Raw genomic sequence first — 25192 nt, forward strand, 5'->3', positions numbered from 1 at the left:
TCCAAAAATCTTCATAAAACATAAAACAACAAAACATCAACACAAAACCTCCACAACAACGTCAAAAACTCAAAAAAACGCGATAAACCTCACTATCGCTCTATCTCCAAAAACTCAATTCCTCAGGCCATCGGTCAAAACTAAGGACCATTGTATCACTTACGGATCACTAGCACTGGCATTCCTAGCCAACTGAGGGGAGATACACAACAAAACATCCACAACTCCTTACACTTACTTCTTCAACAACAACATAACTTCAACTTCATCAAACAAAACAAAACAACACTTCAAAAAGAAAGACGACTCGTTTACGTACAAGTCCAGAGTATTATCCTAATAAAAGAGTGGTTTTCAATATACCAGAAAATTCACCAAAAACAAAAAAAATCATGCATGCTTATTTGCGTTGCTGTCGGACCTTATAAGTGGGTTTACCTATAGTGGGGACTGGATTTGACTTCAAACTTTCCAAAGCTGCGTCATTCAGATTCTCCTCCGGTTCCCATGTGTTATGTTTCGCGTCGTATCCATGCCATTTTATCAAATATTCGCGTTTCCATTTCGATATCTACATTTTTCAATTTTCTCTATACCAAAGTACTTATTCTTATTATTATCATCACACTCATCATCAGTTTGTGATACAGAAAGCTAACTTAATCGTTCTTCGGCGCGCTCACAAATTTCGTGGCGACATTGTTTGTTTCTTTGATGATTATCAGATGACTCAAGGGGCGTTTCACTGGCACTAAAGTAAATGTCGGTATCTGACTCTAAGTGGTAATCTACAGTTGCTGGGTGTGGCCTGTTGTGTACGTCGTCGTTTGTCTCACTATCATCAGCGCTGTACTGACTCGATTGCGAATCTAACAGTCGGCGTGGTCTCAGATGGGCGTGTTTCAATCGATTAACGTGAACAACATTTTTGTACTGCTTTACATTTCCTATTGGTTGTAAACGGTACTTTACTGGGGATACTTGTGCGCTGATTGTGTATGGGCCTCATAGGGATGGGCGAACTTTGGACTTTTTCCGACTGCCACTGCTGGATAGTGTAAATAGACTGTATTGCCTACTTTAAACTTGACAATCTTGCCCAATTTTCTGTCGTGTCTTTCCTTCATAACATTTTGCGCTCTGTGTATGTTTTCTTTGGCTAACCAACCGCTATGTTTCGTTTCTGCGCAATGTCTTTCAAATGGAAATCTATATTTCTTGATCTTGACTGTTGTGGTAAAATTTCTACATCCACCGGAAGTTTCGCTTCATATCCGAACATTGCCATGAAAGGACTGACACCAGTCGTCTCATGCGGACTTGATCGATACGCAAACATCACGGAAGCTAATATTGATCCCAATCATCTTCTCTTTCAGACACATACATAGACAACATACTCAGAAGACTCTGATTCATACGTTCCATGGCCCCATTTGAGCTCGGGTGATAAGGACTGGTAAAACGTTTTGTAATTTCAAAATAACGACAAACTTCTTTAACAATTTGTGACGTAAATGCTGGTCCTTGATCTGAGATTAAAATACTGGGGAAACCGAACATACAAAGGATTTGCTCAAACATAATCTTAGCAACTGTCTCAGCCTTCATATCAGGGGTTGCAAATGCCCAACTAAATTTCGTCAAATATTCCGTAAACAACAAAACGTACTTATTGCCTTGTTTTGTTTCTTTCAAGGGACCTAGAAAATCAACTCCAACTCGTTGCATAACTGAGGACACGGGGATGGGGAGCAAAGGGGCTTTACCTCGAGGACCGCGCTTACGCGAGTGACATACGGATAGTTTTCAATCGTATTAGACATTTCACACATGAATGTACGTAATCAGTAACATCCTTGATCATTGTTTTCCAGAAATAACGCAATCTTATAGTCTCCAAAGTATGGCGTACGCTTGATGACCAGCTGTAATATCATCATGCAATCTCTGAAGGATATAAAGTTGCAATGATTGGGGAACCACAACCTGTCTAATGCATTTCTCTTTATTTGCAGCCTTACCTGTTGCATTCCAGTAATGATATAACACACCGTCAATGATTGCATAGTTATCACTATCACATGTCACGTATCGCGCCAATTATCATCATTCGGTAATTCGCCTTTCTCGATAAAATTAAACCAATGTTTTAACTGACTATCTTTTCTCTGCAAATTCTTAATCCGTGTCAACGCCTCATCTTCCTCTACTATTTGATCAGTACTACTCGAGTCACGGCGACTAATCTCTAGATTGCCATCGTCAACATCATCACTAGATTGTAATTCCGTGCCTGTTTTAGATTCAGTCTCCGTATACAATTGTCGTACATCCGTTACAACATCATCATCGGAGGGGATACCTATTTTATTTACTGGGACCACCGATTCGCTACTTTGAATTTCCGTAGACATACCTGTATCATTACCTTCATGTGATTTTGTCGCGTCGAAATCAATATCTACTTCCGATTTCTCATCATCAATAAAATCTCTACCGCTGAAATCGGAACTATTGTCACAAACTTCCGAGTATTTCCTATGAGACAATCCGTCCGCATGCGCAATAGACTTCCCATGTTTATGAACAATTTCAAAATCATAACCCTGTACTTTAAGTATTCAACGAGCGATTCTACCTGAAGATTTCTTAATTCTGAACAAATACGGGAGATTTGCGTGATCTGTAATAATTTGAAATTTCGTTGAACGTAAGTAAGGGTCGCATTGGGCCAGACCATGTATAACCGCGATAGCCTCTCTCTCTGTAGTTGTGTATTGCTGTTGCGCTGCGCTGAGGGAACGCCCACCATAAACGATAGGTCTCTCTACTCCGTCTTGCTCTTGTGTCAATACAAAACAACGCTATAGGCCGATGCATCTGTGTATAATTTGAAAGGTTCGCCGAAACGTGGAAATCCTAGAACTGGGGCAGTAATAAGGGCTTGTTTAAGAGTATCAAATGCTTCCTGACACTTATCATTCCAATAAAATTTAACCTCCTTCTTCAACAATTTATAAAGGGGACCAGCAATCTTTGCAAAATCTTTGATAAAACGACGATAAAAGCCAACACATCCTAAAAATGCACGTAATTCGGAAACATTCCTGGGGACAGGGAAATCTCGAACAGCACTCACCTTTTTCGAATCAACAGAAATTCCATCTTTGTTGAGGATATGACCAAGAAATTTCACCTGTTTCTTACCAAAAGAACACTTCTGAGGACGAAGTTTCAATCCAGCCTCACGGAGGCGAGACAAAACCGCGTCGAGATGTTGTAAGTGTTCTTCAAACGTCCTTGAGAAGACAATCAAATCATCAATATACACCAACACATAATGCCATAACATATTCCTGAAAATAAACTGCATAGTACGTTGAAAAGAATTAGCTGAATTTCTCATACCTTGGGGAAGTCGATTAAATTCATACAAACCATCATGACAGACAAAGGCCGTTTTGTGGGTGTCTCGTTCGTCAATGGCAATTTGCCAAAAACCGGACATCATGTCTAAAGTCGAAAAGTACTGGGGATTTTGATCACCGATCATTTCAAGAGACTCTGTAAGGTTTGGGATAGGAAATACATTCGGTTTAGTAAGAGAATTTACTCGTCTATAATCTAAACAGAATCTATATTCGTTCGATGATGATGATTTCTTCACGAGCACGACCGGGGAAGAGAACTGAGAAGTGCTTGGGGAAATTATACCTTGGGCCAGCAAATTATCAACTTCCTTCTCAATGACCTTGCGCTTTTCTGGGTCAACTCTATAGGGCGGCATTTTAACAGGTTGAGCCCCCGGGACTAATTCAATTCTATGCTTTATGACATCACAGTAACCCAACTTCTTATCATCACCAACAAATGCTTGTCGATTTTTCCATAATATTTCTTGCAAACTCTTTCTTTGTTGATCACTCAAAAATGAATCACTAAAATCAAACTGACTCAGAAATCGTTGACGGGCGGTTTCATTTACTTGCTCATTCACATTCGTACCAACATCAATATCCAAATTATGAACAGTGGCACCCCCGGGAAGAAAACGGATAACCCCAGTTTTGTCCCCTTTCTTATGTATACATCCCTTTCGGTCGTATTAACTAATCTTACCGGAACTTCGTTCGTCTTTGTCATCGATAAAACACGTGCTGCCACGACTCCCAAATGGCTCAAAGTTTTGGTGTTTTCTGTATGTCCCAGAATTCCATCGGGCATATGACCATTAAATTTACCGGAAATTTCTAATTCTGATCGAGGTGGAACAGTGAAGCCCTCGGTAGCCTTGACAACCAAAGCCGAACGAAGCTTTAATCTCTTACTAGCAATATCAATTACAGCTCTATACTTTGTAAGAAAATCAACACCAATAATTAACTTTTGTTTCAAATTTTCAACTAAATGAATCGACATCATAACTTTCTTACCAGCAATATTAACACGTGCATTTACAACACCCTTAATTGCAATTTAACGATCATCTGCTAATTTGATTGCGTTGTAATTTGACTTGTGAATTCTTTGATTATGCAGTTTGGGAATTTCAGATAACAAACTCACTGGAGCAACCGTAATGGCAGCACCTGTATCAACAATTGCTGGGACACTCTGATTCGTTATACTTACATTGATAACACTAATACCTTGTACACAATTATCATCAATATTCAAATTACACACGCTCTTAACATTAGCAAATATCCCCTTATCTGGCCATTCACAGGTACCATCCCCTTGATTTCCCAAGATTTCCTCTGGCTGTGAGTTAAACCAACACTCAGCCTCATCAGTCAGTAGCAAACCAAAGACATCACGGATATTGTTTGGCTGTAATTGTCTCAAGTGTACGTACAGTTCAAACTTCCTCATCCATTTCTGAGGGCAGTCGCTCTCTCGCCCAGTGAACCTAGGCTGCATGATATTTGCACTAATAGTCAATTGTCAACGTGCCTACCTAGAGCATCCATTTCGGCTTGTCGGGCTTCTTGCCCTCGGTCTCGCAAACCCTGCACCTGTTGAAGTATCTCTCCGATGCGCTGCTGGAGGTTGTCATATCGCTCATCCTGCTGCTGGTTCAGTGGTACAGCTACTGGTATTTCTGCTTGTTCTGCCATGTCTGGTTCTTGTCGCCTGATGATTCTACCAGATCTAAGAATCATATATTCGTCCTGCTTCAGTATACCCGGATTCTCCACCAAATTGTTGCGCTCGTAGTTAGGGGAATTACGAGTTGAGAGGTACCAGTCTGGATCGTAATGCTTTCAGTAACTGAAGCTGACACACCAAGATGTAGATTTAACACAACCTTGTACTTTATTGCAAGATGGCGACCGTGTCGTTCACTGTCAACGGTCTGATCTCAAGTCTCCGTCTAAACTCTCTACAAAGTTAAATACATCTTCAAACTTACATAATTACAAAAGTTATCACGTGGAATTTTCCCGCCAGCCTTTGATTGTTTCTTAAGATTAAATAAGATCACACCATGGAATATCCCATTCTCGATTGTTCTCAATGAAATCTTAACCAATAATTAATTAAACTATCACACTATCTCTTATCTGCTTCTCGTACGATCTGAGTCAATGAACTTCACACGCCTTGGCCACGTGAGGGACGCTTCAAGATACAATCTCTACAGGGAGGGGCGTTACACTATGGCATATCATCACTTTTATTTATTCTTTATATTTTACAAGTCCGATAATCGACATGTAAATGAGTGGCTAATTTTATTAAAGGGCCAGTATTGCTAACTTTTGATGATTCTTTTTCTTATTTGTATTCATTATGTCAACAGCAACTTCTTATTCTCCCCCAAAAAGAATGTTGAAACACCTACTATTTGGCTTATCAACATAGCGTCTATATGTGTGAAATACATTGTTATTGTTCAACACTTTATTCTAGTCCAGACCAGAATTCACTTTTTTCAACAACTGCAATGCAGTTTACACATGCACTGGCTGAGTTGCCCAGCTGACTACTGTGCATCTCAACGTGCCTTTGAGAGTAGAACAATAAATTATTGTTGACATCAAGACGAAAATGGTGAAATTATCAAAAGTTAATCTTTACAGTCCTGATACGGCTTTGCGGCCCGAGGTCGTACGGCGGAAGGGCCCAAGCGTGCGAGGACCCGTACGCCGTACGACCAAGGGCCGCAAAAGCCGTATCAGGGCCGTAAAGGTTTTATCATATACCTTATGGAATGATAAATATGTAGTTTACATAATATTCAACATTGTTTTGGAGATAAAAATGCGTGCGATATCAAAATTCATCGCCATTTGTGTCAGTTTTTCATAAATACGATGGCCGCATTCCGTCGCGGATTGACATACATAATGACGTCATTTGTTTACCTGCAGAATTCTAGAATGCGCAAAGCAATATGCGTACTATTACGTGATCAACAGAGATCAAGGCTGAAATCGAGGTGTAAGAAGGACAAAAGTGTGATGTCAGTTTCTTGTAATTTATACTGAACAGGCACGCACTTAGTACCAGTGTTCGAAATAACGCCTGTCCGGCAGTCCGAGACTGGCTATTTTTCCACCGGACTGGTAAAATAAAAAAGTTACCAGTCCGTCGGACAGGCAGAATTCAGCGTGGGGTCGACAATTAACCTTTGGCGATCATACTTCATAGACCGTGATGTGACACTGGCCGTCCTAGATAGCGCCACCAGCGGTATCTTTTGGCTCCTCCTCATTCATGTATTGCAGTAAGGAACACGCCGATTCGACAGAGTGACGCATGACCTTGATAATCAACCAATCATAGTAGATTTTGCATGAGTTTCAAAGTACTGAGTCAATCAACAATAACACGGAATTGTGCGGTGGTGGGTTTTGAAGAATTATGCTCCGCAATTCTCGACCTACAAACTCTCTCGGCTAAACGAAGAACACTGGAGGAAACCTTACGGGCAAACAGGGAGTATGATGCCACTAAACATAAGAGAACAACTGTTCAGGCATGGAATATTGAATTAAAAGATTGGTTAGTCACCGACGATAGTGCCCGCGAGCAGAAGTTGCACTGCAAATTATGCAGAACTGTGTACACGCCCATTGCCTAAAAACAACAACATGCTGGCAAGTACAAAAATACTCGAATGGTTCATTCGTGAGAGGCTCTACAGATCTCAGACACAAAACTCTGAAAACACATGAAACTTCAGAGGGTCATAAATATGCCATGCAATATCATAGGGGATTCGATCTCCGATGATGACGATGATGATGATGATTAAATATTTGAAAATGAAGAAAAATAAAAATATATTTGGACTCAGTAAATTTGTTGTCGTTGTTATTGTTGTTGTTGATAGTATTTGCAGAAAAGAACAAAGTATGCACTGCAAATTCAATACAGCCAAACTATACACATGCACTGCAATTTGTGCAAAATTCAATACAGCCTTTATACTATATACACATGCGCTCCAAATTCAGTACAGCTGTATTGAATTTGGAGCGCATGTGTATAGCATGGAGGTAGCTTACCTCCATGTGTACAGTGAGGCTGTATTGAATTTTGCAGCACATAATTTGTCCTTTTCTGCAAATACTATCAACTACAACAACAACAATAACAACAACAACAACAACTTTACTGAGTCCAAATATATTTTTATTTTTCTTCATTTTTAAATGTTTAATCATCATCATCGTCATCATAGGAGATCGAATCCCCTATGGCAATATATGCAAAAAATATGCAAAATGCTGCTCCAGGTGACTCAGTAGCGTAAAGGACACTGCAGTCGATGAACACTGCAACATTTGATAAGCTGTGTAAACTATTCAGAAACGCTCATGCTCATGAATAACTGTGTACATTGTGTACCTGTTTTCTCCCAGACTCATGACTTTAAATATATGATTGTATTCTGTTATACATGGAAACTGACAGTACGCATTGTGAATACAAAGTAAAGTACTCACGTATTGTGCAGTATATGTACCTTGCAATTTATGTTCGTTTACAAATAAAGGTTATTTAAAGAGAAAGATGATTCCATCCCATCTCCATTTGTTCACAGACAAGGTAATAGCCTATTACAGTATGGGTAACTCTTAGGTGTACTTGATTACTTTTAATTGCAAGGCATAATATCAGGACTGGGAAGTTTTTGGCAGGACAGGCAACTTTTTAAAGTTACCAGTCCTGTTGACTGGTTGATATTTTCCACGAATTTCGAACACTGCTTAGTACACACAGGATTTCACTAGAATTTAGAAATAAAAGCCGATGTTACCGGCGCGGCTCCACTGTCGCCACGCGCAACTACGATCTGAGCGAGCAGACGTTTTCCAAATCTCGCGCTGGCTTTGTGTACGAAAGGAACGTTTGCGTATAGCAACGCGCGTAGTAACCAGAATCGAGATAGTGCAGAAATGCACGCGATTGCCCATATTTGGGCATCGGCCGGGCGTGATACGTAAAAAATGCATGGATCTGAGGGCGCTTTCCCCCATAGCTTTACACAGGCACGTGAATGTAGGTATATGATAATAGCATTTCTAGCCCTTTAATCCGCGGTTCTGCCTTAATGTTATTTTGATGCACATTATTATGTATATTAATAATCGACACATTCACCACTTTTGACCTGTTTTGGTACTGGCGTTCTTAAAATACATAAAAACATGTAGCTGCAAACAAGGTATTACCTTCAGGAAAGTTTCCCACTTTGGACTCGTGTAGTTGCTGAGAACTGTGAACGTGTCATTTACGACAGGATTATCCTGCCCCGTATTCATGAACACTGACCACCTGGTTTCAAACTCTGGTATATACCTTCCAAGGCAGTCTTGGAATCCTTCATCAAGTGTAAGACAAGGTGTGTGACGGCTTTGTCAAACGAATTTCTGTACTCTTCATATGTGGACAGCTTTGTAGCATCACCGAATTTGTAGGTTATGTTCTCAGCTTTGGAGATTTCCTTGGCTTCTTCGATCATCTCAGGGGAGATGTCAAAGGCTTTATATAAAAATCCAGATAGACAGTTTGACAGTCAGTTAGATAGATCAGATAGATAGATAGATAGATAGATAGATAGATAGATAGATAGATAAGGGGTATGGATAAATATGCAGATAGGTAAGCAGCAGACAGGAAGGCAGGCAGTTAGTGGGTTTGGTAGGTAGGAAGGTAGCCTACTAGGTTAATACACATATCCATTAACACAGATACATAGAGACATACAGACCTGCCTACCTACCTACTTACATAAACACATACATGCGTGAGTACACTATCCACATGGACGAGTAAAATCACACGGCGTTATTATTAAGGTCACGTAAAACAATAAATAAAAGAAAGCAACAGGATTACTTTGTGCTCTATCACATTTGCTTAAATTTATTTGTGGCTAAACACGTAGCCACTGTTTTGATAAGTGTTTCTTGAAAAACATATTTTTGTCGTCCACGCTAGTGACCTTTACCGCTCAATTCAACATGCATTTTTATATACTAACTTTGGTCACTCCCAGTCAGTAGGGTTGCAACAAGGGGTCTTAAAACCATTCCCGTGCCACGGCTGTGTGAATACTAGTTTCCATACAAAGTGAAATATCTACATGGATTCTTCTAGTAGAATGCACAAAAAATACATTTTTGTACCTAAAAATGGATATGATTATCACGATATTCATCTCCTTATAATTATAGGGACATTAGCTGTAACTTTTGACTAATTTTTCACTTCTCTGTTTCAATTTTTCAACTACAGAATCTTACTATAATCCGATCATCATGACCAATGCCCAGTGTCCTGCTTGCCAACACAGCCTGTGTATGTGAAATGATAATCTTTACGGCCCTGATAGGGGTTTTGCGGACCGAGGTTGTACAGCGGAAGGGCCCGAGCGTGCGAGGGCCCGTACGCCGTACGACCGAGGTCCGCAAAACCCGTATCTGGCCGTAAAGGTTTTATCATATACCTTATTGAACGGTTGTGATATGTTTCAGTATTTATCAATAAAATTTTGTTAAAGTTATGGGCGTAAATTAAAAAAAACATGAGCCACGCAACTTTGCGGATTAATATGTACTATGTTGTCATTTGTTCTGTTGTGGAACGCGTCGCGAGCTTGTTCTATGCGAACGCCAATGTCACTACAGAATGAGCACAGATGAGTAGTTGATCCTGCTCGTTAAAATACACTTTCTCAGCAAAACATTGAAAGGAGACTATCAAGCACTTGTTTTAAACCAATTTTGATCGGAATAAGATTCGAACTGTCTACATTTGCTTCAAAACTACGAGCGAAGCGCCGAGAAACGGGTTCGAATCTCGCGCTGACGTGCTTTCGATTGGAATGTACGTGGATAGCAACGCGCGTAGCAACGACCACGAAATAGTTCGAAAATGCGCGCACACTAACTTATTTGGGCAAAGTGTGCCTGGGCGTGATACGGCAACTTATTACACACCTGTAAGAGCGCCTTTTCCCATAGGTTTACATGGATACATGAATCTAGGTATATGATAACCATTGTTATTGTTGATAAATGTATTCTAGTCCGGACCTGAATACAAAATTTAAACAATAACAATGCAGATTACTCTCACATCAGGTATATTTATAAGCTGAATATTAGGAATTTCTCCATGATTCAGGGATACAAACCAGAACTGCAGATGATACACAGAACAAAAAAAATTAAAAAATGACGAAAGTTACAGCTAAAGAATCTTTAAGGTACAATTTGTAATTGATTACACAAACCCTGGCTATAGCTCAGTGTGACCCAATCTACTTCACATCTCTTATGTAAACATCGATTATTTTGTCGATGAAAACCCAAGATCAATATTCAATTTTACCTGTTACTCTTCCGACACGCTTCGACAAAAGTATTGTGAGTGCGCCTAACTCACAACCAACGTCTACCAAATCATCAGACAGATCCAATGGCAGCAAATTAGAGATTTTTCCACATAACGCACGGCATCTTTACTTGTCCTAGGAGAATACGTCTTCAACAAGTTAAATTCATCGTGTCAGTCGCATGTCCGTGATGCCACGTAACTTGGTGTCTTCTGTCTGAATTGCCAGTAATAAACAGGGAAAGCGAAGAAACACGAAAAAGCCAATCAAAACTCAAATTGTGTTTAAATTGACGGGTATTAAGATAAACAACGTCTCCAATAATAAACCATCCATAACTTGATCTAACAGTTGTACGCACCACAATTATTATCAAGAGTTACTAAAATAATAAGTGGTACTACTCCGCCGTTTATTGAAATGATTTATCGTTTATTTATTTGTGTATCCGGTAAATCAAGCTAACTTTACATAACTTTTAAATTAATTGATAACAATTTTCATCAACAATACAAACAACTACTTAAAAGCATAAAATGGAAATGTTAAAAGAACAAAACAAATGAAGGAGGCTGCAAACCAGCAAACTGCATTGGGAGATGGATTTCTTTTACAAGGCTTACACAATGCGCCTAATGGAACTCTACGTTTTCTTTGCCGACCGATTTACTGCAATTATTATAAGTTACAGTTTGTTATTATTCACGTCTGGATGGCGATACATTTGGCTCCTACTTAAAAACATATTCATAATTGGAAAACCTGCCGTAAAACGCTATGAACATTTTACCGACACAGCACTCTCGTAGACTAGCCGTCAACCAGCGGTGAGAGTGTTCGAAACTATGTATTCAAAGCACATAGAGGCAATTTGTTGAAATCTCATTCGGTTTCGAATTCACAACATACAGCACCAAATCACCTTGCGAAGACAGTCAAAACCGCTCGGCTAAATCATCACAATTAAAAACTACTGGTTCAAGAAGAGAAGCGACGTTGTTACAATTGTCTGACCGATAATTTGAGAAATGTCCTGCCAGAATATAGCCGGAAGACTGGCAGGGCTAAAGGTCACAGCAAGTTTTCTAGGCTTCAAAAGTTGTACTTGTATGTGAAGACTTGAAGCTGTGAACATAACTGAGATTGCCCACCTTTGGGGTTTCTGTACGTTCTGAGGACTGGAACGTTACCGTCGATTTCTGTTGAGCTTTTAACGCCGTAAAGGTTTATGACATACCCGGGACTTTACGTCCGGGTCTTTTAGGCATTACGTGGAACTAGTGTCATTAGGGTTGACCTGGATAAAGGCTATATGGAACACAGTTGCTAGAGGGCGCTGTTCAAATGACATTTTATCTCTGTGACTACATTGTCTCTACAACTTTGTTGCCTTACTTGGTTTTACACCAATCACTTTGCTTGAATCGTGGGGTATGATCATCTTTACATGGAATAAATTAAGAATATCGGTGTAGACAAGTAATTATCACGGATTAAAGACTCAAGTAAACTTTGCAAGCAGAACTCGTTACAGAGTGTACAGAGAAAAAAAGAAAATCAGACACATCTCTATCCGATACACTTGGTTACACAATGAAGAATGAAGTATACATATCATTGAGAATTGAACGCCACTAAAACGAAATGTACTGAAAACGACGATGAGAGAAGGAAGGCTCGGCATTACTAGTTTTTGTGGACACAAAATGGTAATGTCTACGTTGAGACAGCTCAAGGTACTACATCCGTTCTTAACCATAATGAAACAGACTTGATCACCTGATTGTACGTATCTGTTTTTGGCACTATGAACATTCACTTTGGGACCTAAACACTTCCCAAAGGCGTCTAAACTCAAGATCTTCAATAGCAAGATTATTAAACTGAGTTAAGCTGTATGAAGAATATGATTAGTATAATCAAATCGCATAATAAAAGGGTAATCACCGGAGATCAACGTAAGGATCAACCAGCTGACCGTAATTGCCGGAACAAGTCTACACGTGCCCCTTGAAGGGTAACTTGTCAAGTTATGCAATAGTTTCGTAACGACAAATACAGCAATAGGACAGAATTTCACAGTTTGTACGGAACTTAAAAAACAAGGACAGAGTCTTTGATAACTTGTGGTATATTATTGCACAGTCCGGGACTGTGATTATTGACAAGGCATCGAGTTACCCTAACAAAAGCAAGAGATGCAATCTTTGTATATCAGAAAAGCTGCACATTATCAATGCTGATAATTCTACGTTATTAAACAAACGCTCTGAGTTGGTTTAAAAATGTCGCCACCAAAAGAAATATTATCTATCAAATTTAAGCACCATTTAGTATGTCCTAAACATAAAAATGAGAGTGTAGAGCTAAGAATCATTTGACTGCCGTCTGAAAATTGTAGGAAACATGAAACAAATATTACTATTTTGTACTTGGAACTAATTTGTATATATATATATATATATATATATATATATATATATATATATATATATATATATATATATATATATATATATATATATATATATATATGTGTGTGTGTGTGTGTGTGTGTCTGTGTCTGTGTCTGTGTCTGTGTCTCTGTGTGTGTCTGTGTGTGTGTGTGTGTTATTTTGTACGTTTTAAATATTGTCAATTTTTTGTTTTAATGAAATTTTTGACATATCAACTGTAAGATAGGAATTTCAAAATTTCAAAAACATAATGACCCCCGTCACCAAATTCATAAACAGGGTGAACCACATGAATCCACCGCTACCGCCACCCCCTCAACGAAAAAAAACTGACCTTTACCAGAGACACATATTTTTTAATAATACTTTTTCATTGTTAGATTTTACTGATTAATATTGAACTAAGGGCAACACTCTTTCACTTTCGCACATCAATACCAGGTTGCTTAACAACAACTTTTAGAAATTTAAATAGTTTTTTAGACTTCATTGAGAACAACTTTAAGTTGATTGCCTTCAGAGAAATTTTGCAAGTCAAAAACAAAGACATAGTTATTATATTAGATTACTCACTAGAAATTATCTGTAGAGAATGTGCTAAAGTGGGGTGCTGTAAGTGTTTAGAAGTCTATGTGGTACAATATTCTCAGTAATATCAGTATACCAAATGCAGAGACAATTTGGCTTGATTTAGGAGAAAGGACACATCTTCTGTTGTAAACATTATTTACAGACCTCCGAATACATATGAAAGGGTTTCGATAGAAGAGCTTGACTTGAAGATGCTTTAAATTATATCAATAACAATCATTATGGTTGCATCTTAGTTAGTGATTTTAACACAGACCTGAAGAAGCTTTCCAATATTTCTCGAGCTTAAAGATTGGTCTTTCCGGCTCTAATTTGGAGCAAATTTTAAAAAATCAAAAGCGTATTGAAACTTCTTCGACTCTAATTGATCACAGCTTCACAAATTATGTGATAAGCACGTCGACTCTGGTGTTGTCCTTGCTGACATCTCTGATGGTGACGTACAAAAATTATTGATGCAGTTTTTCATTTTTTCAATAATTTTCGTACGTCACCATCGGACACTTTGCGTTTTCTTTCCAGGAATTACTTAAATTAAAAGAAAGAGCATTTCATAATTTACCTCAAGCAGAAATATTAAGTGACGTTGTGGACAGCCGAGAGGATGTAACTCTTGCGGACAGAAATTGTAGTAAAAAATTTATCGATATTTCCTCAAATATGCATCGATTCTAACTACAACTCAAGTTTAGGATCGACAGAAACAAGGCACAGTGGCGACCGGTACAAATCCAAATATGGTTAAATTTGTTTAAACTACTAAAGATTAGAACTATTGGGTGGTTGACTAAAAACTAATTTTCTTTTTCGTAATGAAATGCTAACAAGTTATTTGGTCAGGGCGATAAAACCGTCTGCAGATATACAAATCAGAGAAGAGGATTAGAGAGGGTAATTGGTAGATATAGACTGTTTTCTTTGAAATACTCTACAGACATAGCAAGGATAAAGTTATGACAACTCACACGACACGAGAAGGCTTGTATAATAAAAATAGTGAAATATGTATTTATTTATCGTAGCTCCTAGCCTGCAATGCCCTGAGGTATGGTTATAAAGTTAAATCGCACACATTACCTACCTTCTATGTGCTAACTTGACTGGCGATTCCTTTACGGAACACAGTATATAGTACAGCTTGAATTTCGCCCAAAGCAACACTATTGTGCACTGCGAGAGATCATTTTAGTTCGACTCATTCGAGTGTTGATATACCGGTCAAAGAGGTCACCGATCTTTACAAGTGTTAATTTGTCTAGCAATTACTTCTTGTATATACCTACACTTTGATTTTCTTCAACACTTTGATTTTCTTCAAAATAACGAAACATAATGATTTTATTTTTATTTGAAGCGATTTGAGAGAACAAGCTGTAAAAATTGCAGTGGACAGGGTCAGGGAGGGGAGGATAATTTTGGTGACATCATTGAAGAAATGGGGTTCTAGTGTGGATTGTTTCATAACGAAAGATCTTCAATTTCAGGTTAAGTTAATGAGCTATGACACAATTTAAGATGCAATAACAAGATGACTTTATAACAAATCAAATTTTAAGGTAATGCCATCCAGGTTTTCCATATTATATAACCCACTCTTTGTTTGAATGTGCTGACAATCTTGCTGAGCCATAGCTAGTAATTCAGCCGGCTGATATAAGAGTTGCATGTTGATGAGCGAGGAAGTGAAGAACCTCAACATGAAATATATTTAGCTGTTAGCGATGGCGAGAAGTTGGAACGGGAAAAGCTTGAAGTTGTGAAGGAAATTTGAAAGAAACCATAAAAGCATTTGATGTTCCAGGACTATCCAACGTATTTTAAAATAGTATGGTGCCATTGTGGCTAATAAGAAACAGCATTATTACATTCATCCGACTAATGAGGATTTTTGAAGTAATACTTTATTAGTATGAACAGTTGTTGACTTATTCTTTGTCTCGGCAAAGAATTATATCTTAAAGTTCTAAAAAGTTGTCATCCATCGTGGATTTACTGAAAGGATTCCAGTTACATTTTATGATAATTTCCTTATTTTGTCATTTTACAATTAATAACATTAGAAAATTCACATAAACGTAATAAAGAATGCAGAGAAAAATTATAACATTCATGTCAGGAAGATTTCTTACATTACAAGTTTCTATTTACGACCCAAAATCCGCATAGCTAAATAGCAACCTTCAAAATGATGCATTGAAATATACAAAAAAACATGTGCGAGGATATAACAATGGATCAAAGATATCCTTATGAATACTTGGGAAGCTTCCCAAACTTTGAAGAAACTAGACTTACTACCGAAAACAATATACATTATGAACTTGTCATTAGCGGAAATGTTTACGTGTAGATGTAGAATTCCATAGATAAATAAGTAGGCGAGAATATCACAATTGGTATATTCAAAGTGACATCCTTTATTTGGCAAACGTATGTTAGAATTTAAGATGAAGATATAACCACGCTGTACATTAAAAGGACCGCCAAGCCATCGTTATGTATGCAGGACAGTGGTGGAGACTCTGCTGACAATGATCGACATCAAATTTGAATAATTGACAGCGTAGACATGTGTAAATTTATTGCAAAAGGCATATCAGGGTGTGTGTCAGTAACGCCGGTTTGTAGTTTGAAATCATTGCGATGTAATGAAAGGTGATGTCATCACTCAGTTCTGGAAACAAAATCAGACAATGAATAATTTGAAATTTGATTTGCAACTATCAGGTCATAGGGCTTTGATACGAGTGACGAGATGGAAACGATGGAATGAGATAACTATTGCAGCGCCCTTCACGGCATGTGTTGAAAGTTACCTTTTCAAAGAAATATTTTCGACAAAACGTAAAAACTATGGTAGACAAATCAATGATCGTAAAAACATGAAAATAATTGAATCCACGGTTTGCCTATTTCAAATAGGAGGAGACGGTTTACCTTTGTTTAGGAAGTTTTTACTTCGTTATTTCCTTACGACCGCGAAAATAAGAGTCCCTGTGACCAAATATCTTTGATCGTCTCTAGGGCCAGTATCCCACAAGCACCTCTTCTACGTATTCGTCCCTTCTATCTTCTGGAATTCTTCCCAGCTGGCCCATAAAGTTTGGGTAATAGTCTGCAATCGAGATCACAGTTACCTCCTGTAAATTAGCATAAATATGTTTGTAATGGCTTTGATTTTCAATTCAGTACACATTTCAGTTAATCCAAGATAAAAATAGTTTTGTATGGCGACTTTCATTCATGGTAGTTGCATTTAATCACATTTGCCTAATCAATTAATATTAGACACTCGTGGTAAAATGCATTTCATCAAAAGTGTTAGTGCAAAAAATGTTCGGAAATCTGTCAGTCTTTTACTTCGAACTTGTTACCTTCACGGCAATGTATCAGGTATCAGTAAGACGCTGACAAGATTTTTTTGAAATCTGATGTAGGAAAGAGCGTTCAATTTTGACCAATGTTTTTGAAAAATCGTCAGCTTCATCAACGACACCTATGTTCCATTTATGCATTCATCAAAGTGAGGAAATATAAGTAAAAGCATGTTCGGGTATTTCCCCCTTTCCATACCCCGACGACTTTTTCCGGTTGTGGGCTAGTGATAGAAATACGATTACCTGACATGTGTTGGCTAACCCTCGTAGCAGGAGAATATTTGCCAATGAACACCGGACATGGGTCATCTGTTCTCTGGCGTGAAACCCATGTATTCCGAAATAGGTCAATAATCATATATTATAGTTCATATAGACCTTCCATCGAGCATGATAGAATTTTCAAATTGTCAGAATATTTCTCAATAGCTGCACTCAGGATATCAAAACTGGTGGAGAGCGCACATGAATTGATTAAGCCTACCTTCCGGTTCTGTCCGCTGGTGTGAGTAGTAAAGGAAATGTGTATATTTGGGATACATGTAAAAAATTTCCCCGAAATGGTTAAAACCTCCCCTCCTTCCTCAAAATACCGCTATCACACCTCTGTAGGCAATGGCGCAACTCAAAATGGCTACATGACGTGTTGCGACAGCCCTCCGGCACATCTGCTGCATTGTGCGCATGTCACGTATGAAGTGATATTGCGAAATGGCTATACTGATACAGCTGAGAGGTTAGCTCTCATTTTTCCCACGCTGGCTGTAAAAGACGGACTATACATGCCTGGCTGCAAGAGACTACTAACTGTAAGTATTAACCTGCCGTGTTAGTACCGTACCTCGTTTCTCCTCCACCACGCATAGATTATATTCGTCTAGCTGCCCTATGCATACATGAATTCTTGCTTGCGCACTTGCGCAAAAGGCTTGCATAATAGTGACCTAGGTTCAGGCTCTCCTGGGCACTCCGTTCGATCTGCATCGGCCACACCACTTCTCAGTTTTCTCAAATTCTCGTTCTGAATTCTGTAAAGCGTTATTTTTGTTCTCTCCTTTTTATTTTTGTAGAGATCATGATAACATTCAATAAAGTGGTAGTTACTCAAATCGAGAAGTATCTGCTCCTCAATTTTTAAAACCATGCGCTTGATTAAATTTTTTTCAACATTTTGAACTTCTCGGTTATTTTTTTTATTTTTATTACTACAGGATCAAAAACCAAATAAAAGTATACAGAATTAAAACTACTCCGCTTTCAAACTTTGGACACCGTATGTAGAGCATCTCACCTGGCTGTGCCTGACTTGGATTGTGAGTTACCACATGATGGGTCCTTTCTGCGTTTGTTCCCTGTGGTTTTCGGCTGATGTAAATTGGTCAATGATCCAGCATACGACATTTTATTTTTCGTATCTTGTATATAGTAAGTCAGAAGAAAAAACTCGCATCTCTACATAAATATGTCTATCTGACTGAAATATAAAGGGCTTACCCGTGATGCGAATAAGTCGAGGAACCGAATATTCTTCGAGGTGATGAACCTCCAGATTATCTTTGAATCCTGGAATATAGCTCTGAATTATAGACGCCTAAAGCAGTTAGTCTTTTGGCATTCCTTGATGAAAGCTAACATGTTATGATAGAGGATATCATCTTTGAGTCTAATACCTGGATTTGCCCTAAGGACATGACGATTCACCCGCCGGAGTTTACACCATTCCAATTCGACAGAGAAACCAAAGAGGTCTTTATTTTTAGAAAGAAACTTTGCAATATACGTTTCGCCAAACATGATGGAGGGGCCGCACTGTCGTATATTAATACATTATTTCATTTATCATGACTAATGTTAAACCTGTCAAAAATATCCATAGTTGTTCTCCAATGAATCCAACCACGGATGCTGTTTTTATAGAAAACTGACAAGGGAGCCGACTAGGCCCAGTATTGTACGTGACAACACTTTTCGCGGCAAGGGTTTTTAACCATTCGCCAAACTGCTTTACAATTTTCTTGGCCTTTGTATATACTTTGCGTGGGCCTGAGCCTGCTGACCCCATTCCTGTGGAGCCACCAGCCGATCACCTCCTTTCGTCACAGCCAGGGCAATCGTTGATATTTTCATGCTAAGGGCTGTCAGTAATAATGCAGCGATTGCTATACCATTCGCATTCCAGTTGAATAACTCAGCTTGAGTGTCAAGTCTTGATCAGAAGTTACATCACGAAGAGACCTAGTCGGTGCCAGTCTTTCACATGCCTCATTGATCGTATCATGTTCATTTTCATTTTGATAGTTAAATTTAGCTTTTCTTGTTTTCAGTTCAGCCAATAGTTTTTCGGCTTTTCCTTTTTCTTTGGTGTCAGTTTCAGGAATTTCCTCTAACTGTTTTTTTCACTTCTCTTTCGTCTAGCATTATTTTAACTCTTTCACTGTTAACGCTCATTAAGAGGGATATCTGCAATCCTTACTTCATCAACAAAACTTTTATAGTTGGGTTTAGATTGTTCCATTCATCGATCCTATTTTCGATAGCTTGTATGTCATGTGCATTACCCCTAGCATCATGTCGTAAGAGTGTTAGTTTATCTCTGAGTCGTCCCATGTCACTAGGTGTCAGCTCCTCGACCCGTCCATCTTCAGAACTCCCACAGTCGGGCTCTGCCACCCCCCCCCCCCCCCTCCAACTGATTCATAAGCTCCCGGACTTTTTTAATATGGTTATCGCTAAAAATCCACCTCCTCTAGCTTTTGACAGCCTGAAGTTTTTATAATACACAGGGTTTTACATGACGCGCATTTCTGCGTCCTTTACGCATAAAACCGGACGCAGGACCCCTCAAAAACTAAACCACGCGTCCCTTGGGACGCAGCAATATCTGTTGCTGGTGTACACCTCGCGAAGCTGCTGAACACGTAAAACACATCCCAGTAAACCTTACTGACCCCGTACTTTAATGGAATGCTCCATAGTGCATTGGCCTCCACTGTTTCATAACCAATGGTAACCGCGGAAACAAATTCTATTGCTGTAAAAAGTTACTTTCAAAATGTAAACTGATTCTTAATTGGTCGATTTCTTGTTTGTGTTGATTAACACATGTTTATGCATCAGGGCGGGTCGTGTCAAAACAGGCCGATCTGCGAAAGTTTTTCGGCGGCCGCAGCAACCAGCACCATGCAGGTTTGGTCGAGGCCGAAATGGCAGCTACGCCATGCGATACTGATAATCAGGTCCCCCGGCCAAGTCAGCAAAATTACGAACATTCAACAGAAGTTGACTCAATAGATTTACTATAAATGGCTTCGATATTCTGAAGAGCGAAACGTCATGGAGTGCGGTGTATGTTTGAAAGCAAATGTTACATGCCCGTTCATGGAAGGTTTTTGTAATTTTCAACATTCAACTCTCACTCGTCATCAGGACTCGAAAAGTCGTCTCACAAGCGTTAAAATCCTAAGCATGAGGACCGGCAGTTGCAGGGTAAGAGCACAGTTACGAGTGGAGTGATACGTAGCGGTAAGAGTAACGAACTCGAGGCGTACGCTGCACAATTACGTACTGTTTACCTGATCGCTAAACGTGACCTTCCATGCGATGTATTCACTGACATCATTCATCTGCAGAATCTGAACGGCTTAGACATTGAATATTACAAACGTCCTCAGATAGTTATGGAGTTTGAAGAGTGTATTCAACGTGCGATCGAGAAGTCCCTGATTGATAGCATACATGCAAGTGACGTCATCGGTATAATGTTGGATGAGACTTGTGTTGTGACATTTCATTCATAAGAAACTTGCAATATATGTTCGATATATTCAGAATGGCGAGGCGAATGTTTCTTTCCTCTGTAACCAGTAAATTACAGATGCCACTGCTGCAGAGATCGAAAACGCCTTGATTGAATTTTTGACTAGGAAAGAAATCTGTGACGAGCCGTGAACAAAATATGGACTAGGAACAGACGGGGTGGCCGTAATGACCGGCCGTTTGAACGGGGTGGGTGCTGCACCGTGCAAAATTAAAAGCCAGAAATCCCAACCTTGTTCAAGTGCATTGTGTTGCACATCGATTGAATCTTGCTGCTTCCCAAGCAGGCAGAGATATTGAATATTGCAAAGAATATCATAATATAATCCATTCATTGTATAAATACTTCATTGACTCTAGTGTGAGATATGACAAACTTAGGGAAATTCAAACTCTGTTGAATGGGAAAGCAAAACGAATTACTGAGGCTACATCTGTTCGCTGGCTGTCGGTCGAATCAGCTGTCAAGATGGTTTTCATCAGTTTTGAGCCAATTGCCTTGGCACTTGCAAGTGACAAAAAAGGGGGAAAGGCTAATGAGCTGTTGAAATTTATCTCTAATTCATTGTGTCTGCTATTCACTGCCTTATTGATTGATGTTCTTACTGTCATTGGAATTTTGAGCCTTACATTTCAGAAAGATTCTGTCACCTCTTATATCAAAAAAAGTGTTCAGTCTACTAGGGACACATTGAATAGAATGACTAATGATTCACACACTGTCAGAGACGTCTTTAATGATTTGGGTGATGTTCCTGTGAACTAGAATTTTCATGTAGGAATTATTTTAAGAAATATGCAACTATTTGCTGTGTGTTTTAATACTAATTGAACACAGTGAAGACCATGGCATTGATAAACTATAAAATATTTTTGTTAAATAAATTGGGACCCCCATATTTTGATGTAGGACTCCCATTTTCTAACACCAGGAGTCCCAGGGACTCTCAAAAGTAAAAAGTGATGTAAAACCCTGTAATACAGCTTTCCATCCTCCTAATCTTAGCATTCCTAATCATTTCTCCTCGTGCTGCGGGATTAGTTATATTATTCTCCTCTAAGAATTGGACAGCCATTTGCGTTGTGAGTTCTACTCTCTGTCCAGTCAAATGATCTACCGCGGGCTATCGCATGAGCTGTCAGCCTGGAAAGGGTCGGCTTCTGCAGGGGAATTATTGATTAAGGATGTTTCAGCAACATCAGTATCATCATCCAAATTAGTTTTAAATTCGTCGAGTTCCTGGAGTGGTATATCTTCTCCTCTTCCTCCTTCTGCCATATTGTGTCTCTATATTAATTCAATTACTTTTTATCATCCCTTAAATACACGGTAGAAAAATGCACATCTCAGTCATCATAAGTGTTGAACAGTTGGCTGACTACATTGAAAGAACTATTGCTGCGTATCGGCGCAGTTGTAAATTGATGGCCGAATTGATATGGGTCTCAATATAACTAAGGGAATTCTTGTAGTTCTGCTGTCACAGCAGCCCTTTTGACAGTTCCAGTACTGATAGCCTTAACTCCTATACCAGGTGTTATCAATGATATAATACAAGGAAAAAACAGGCGTAGCAAAGAGAAGAGAGACGTATAAACATTACTATGTTCGATATAAACAATTGCTTACACTAATACAAGAAAAAGCCACAACAACAGATAACGCTTCAGACTTTATTAAGGACATATTTCATCAGGCTCTAGAAATTCAAAAACAGGAAGGATTTAGTCCCCCTCTCGAGCTTTACTTGAGGCTTTATGGATTAAATGGTTATGAAAGTTGAATTTTTTGAGCTCAGGGAAAATTTCTAAAATTGCTGCATAGTGTTAAACCTATGTCATGATGTCACAGGTCGCTATTGTGCAAGCGGCTATCGCACAAACGAGGTTACTGGTGATACAGGTACACCTGCTATTGCGCAAGCAACTATGGCATAAGCGAGTAGAGAGTTGACACGAATAGAGTGCCTATAGGGGAACCTGAACTTAGGTCATTATCCTGCAAGCCTATTCCGCAAGCACGCAAGCGAGATCTAATGTACGCACATAGACAAATATAATCTATGCACAGTGGAGAAAAAACTAGCGATATATATTACAGTTAGTAGTTCGTCTCTTGCAGCCAGACATGTATAGTCCATCTTTTACAGCCAACCTGGGACAAATGAGAGCTTACCTCTCACAATATAACCATTTTGCAATATCACTTCATACGTGACACGTCGCACAATGCAGCAGATGTGCCAGAGGGCTGTCGCAACATGTCATGTAGCCATTTTGGGTTGCGCAATAGCCTACAGAGGTGTGATAGCGGTATTTTGAGGGAGAGGGAGGTTTTTGTATCCATTTCGGGGAAATTTTTGACATGTATCCCAAATATAAACATTTCCTTTACTACTGGCGTGCATCTTTATTTCTGTGGTGTCCCTGCTTGTGCATATTTTGCAGTACTCATAATACTATCTCCTACAATATTGAGACTCATGGGATGATTGGTTATTAATAAATTCACTGGACACTATGACCAAGTTAAAGCTTTCAGTTCTAAATTGTCCTTAATGTTTGAAGGAAAGTTATCAATATGGACTATTATAAATACGTTACCTTTTGCCTCTTCATATGTGAATGGATACCGGGCAATTTCCTGTGTACATTCGATATCCTTAAAACCAATACTAGTCAGCATTTGTTTGTAATCATCAATACTTCCCTTGAAAGGGTAGTAGGCAGGCTCATAACCCTGTAAAATTAAGCAAAACAAACGTATTGATTGCGTGACTGTGTGAGTGCACACGAACCGTTGCTATTATTTTGTCATATAATATCATGTGAATCCAAATCATACTGTGTGAATTGGAAGTAGAGGCCTGGAAGATCACGTTCAAATCCCGCACTCTGCCTAAGCCGATCAGATCGCGTTTTTATACAATGTTGCAATTAGTGGCAGTTGTAAGCCTCTTTCTGGGCGATTTGGAAGTTTTGAATCCGATCTCCTGGCAGTACTGGCTCCGATGTAGCGAGGCGACTAGCAGCTAACAAAAACAGCAAGGATTAAGATTGAAACGTTTTTTTTTTTCAATTTCGGGGTGTAAACCACACAACCTCTGTCTTCCCGTCATTAAGAGCCAACTTATTGGACATCATCCAATTACGAATTTCATCTACGCATGCCTCTATGCGCTCAACAATGGTGGAGCTGGCATGGATGTCACAAGCAATGTACAATCCAGAATCATCTGCATATATAACGGAATATAAGCCATGACATGTGATGATATCCTCAATCGGAGTCATGTACAAAGCAAACAAGACAGGACCCAATACTGAACCCTGAGGTACACCATACTTTAAAATGCATTTGTTAGATAACATCGACTTGACAGAGACCTGTTGTGTTCTACTTTCAGAAAGGATTCAGACCATTTTAAAGCAACCTTACCCCTTGAATGCCAAAACGTAACCTCCCGTACGAAAGCTACCAGGTTGTGACAAGATAATGGTGCAAGTTTGCAACATTATTTGTCTTACAACTTTGTTACCAGGAGGTTACTAGGATGGTATTCAAGGTTGGTATTCATTGTTGACATGGGAATGGCTAGAACTGGGGCCAACTTTGTAAGAAGCTTGTAGACTTTACCTTGTCTGAACCTTGGAGACTCCCCTTATCACTTATGGCAATCTTTGTACAGAGATTGGATAATGTTACATAACAGTTCTACATATCCTCCTTCCCCCCCCCCTCCCCTTTCCATTATGTTACGTGCAGAGAAAACGAACAAAAGGGTGAACTCAGCAGTTAACGTTTAAACAAAATTTATTACGAAAATAAAACTAATTGCTAAGTCAGGGATAGAGTACAAGCTTTAAAAGTGTACAGACTACTTATCTCAGCTGGGACGGCAAAGCTCCAGTCTCAGAGTTGTAACAGTCAGTTGGATGAATGAACAGTCCTTGCAGGCTTGAAGCTGCACAAAGTCCACAGTATAAATCCAGCGTTGGCAGTGAAGGTCTTGAAAAGTCTTGAGAATGACTACTGCTGGAGTTTAGTAACACACAAGAGACACGATTCCAAAAGTCTGACTGGAGCTGTGCAC

General features: G+C 39.1%; 1 protein-coding gene across 3 annotated transcripts in view; it reads right to left on the reverse strand.

The window, feature by feature from the left end:
* Positions 1–16434: 16434 nt before the first annotated feature.
* LOC139128437 (juvenile hormone acid O-methyltransferase-like) overlaps positions 16435–25192 on the reverse strand; it is a 57873-nt gene continuing 49115 nt past the window's right edge. Inside the window, exons 4-6 of one of the 3 annotated variants that reach the window (XR_011551299.1) lie at positions 23703–23838; positions 16843–17020; positions 16435–16579 (exon numbers count right to left, since the gene is read on the reverse strand). Coding sequence is in view for 1 of the 3 variants with exons in the window: in XM_070694207.1 (XP_070550308.1) it covers positions 16926–17020; positions 23703–23838 (231 nt within the window). In the remaining 2 variants the exon portion in view is untranslated. Of the gene's footprint in view, positions 16580–16621; positions 17046–23702; positions 23839–25192 lie in introns of those variants that run through there. The other 2 variants (XR_011551300.1, XM_070694207.1) reach the window with 2 other exon arrangements.

Source organism: Ptychodera flava, unplaced genomic scaffold (genome assembly GCF_041260155.1).
Source record: "Ptychodera flava strain L36383 unplaced genomic scaffold, AS_Pfla_20210202 Scaffold_53__1_contigs__length_892398_pilon, whole genome shotgun sequence".
Lineage (NCBI taxonomy): Eukaryota > Metazoa > Hemichordata > Enteropneusta > Ptychoderidae > Ptychodera > Ptychodera flava.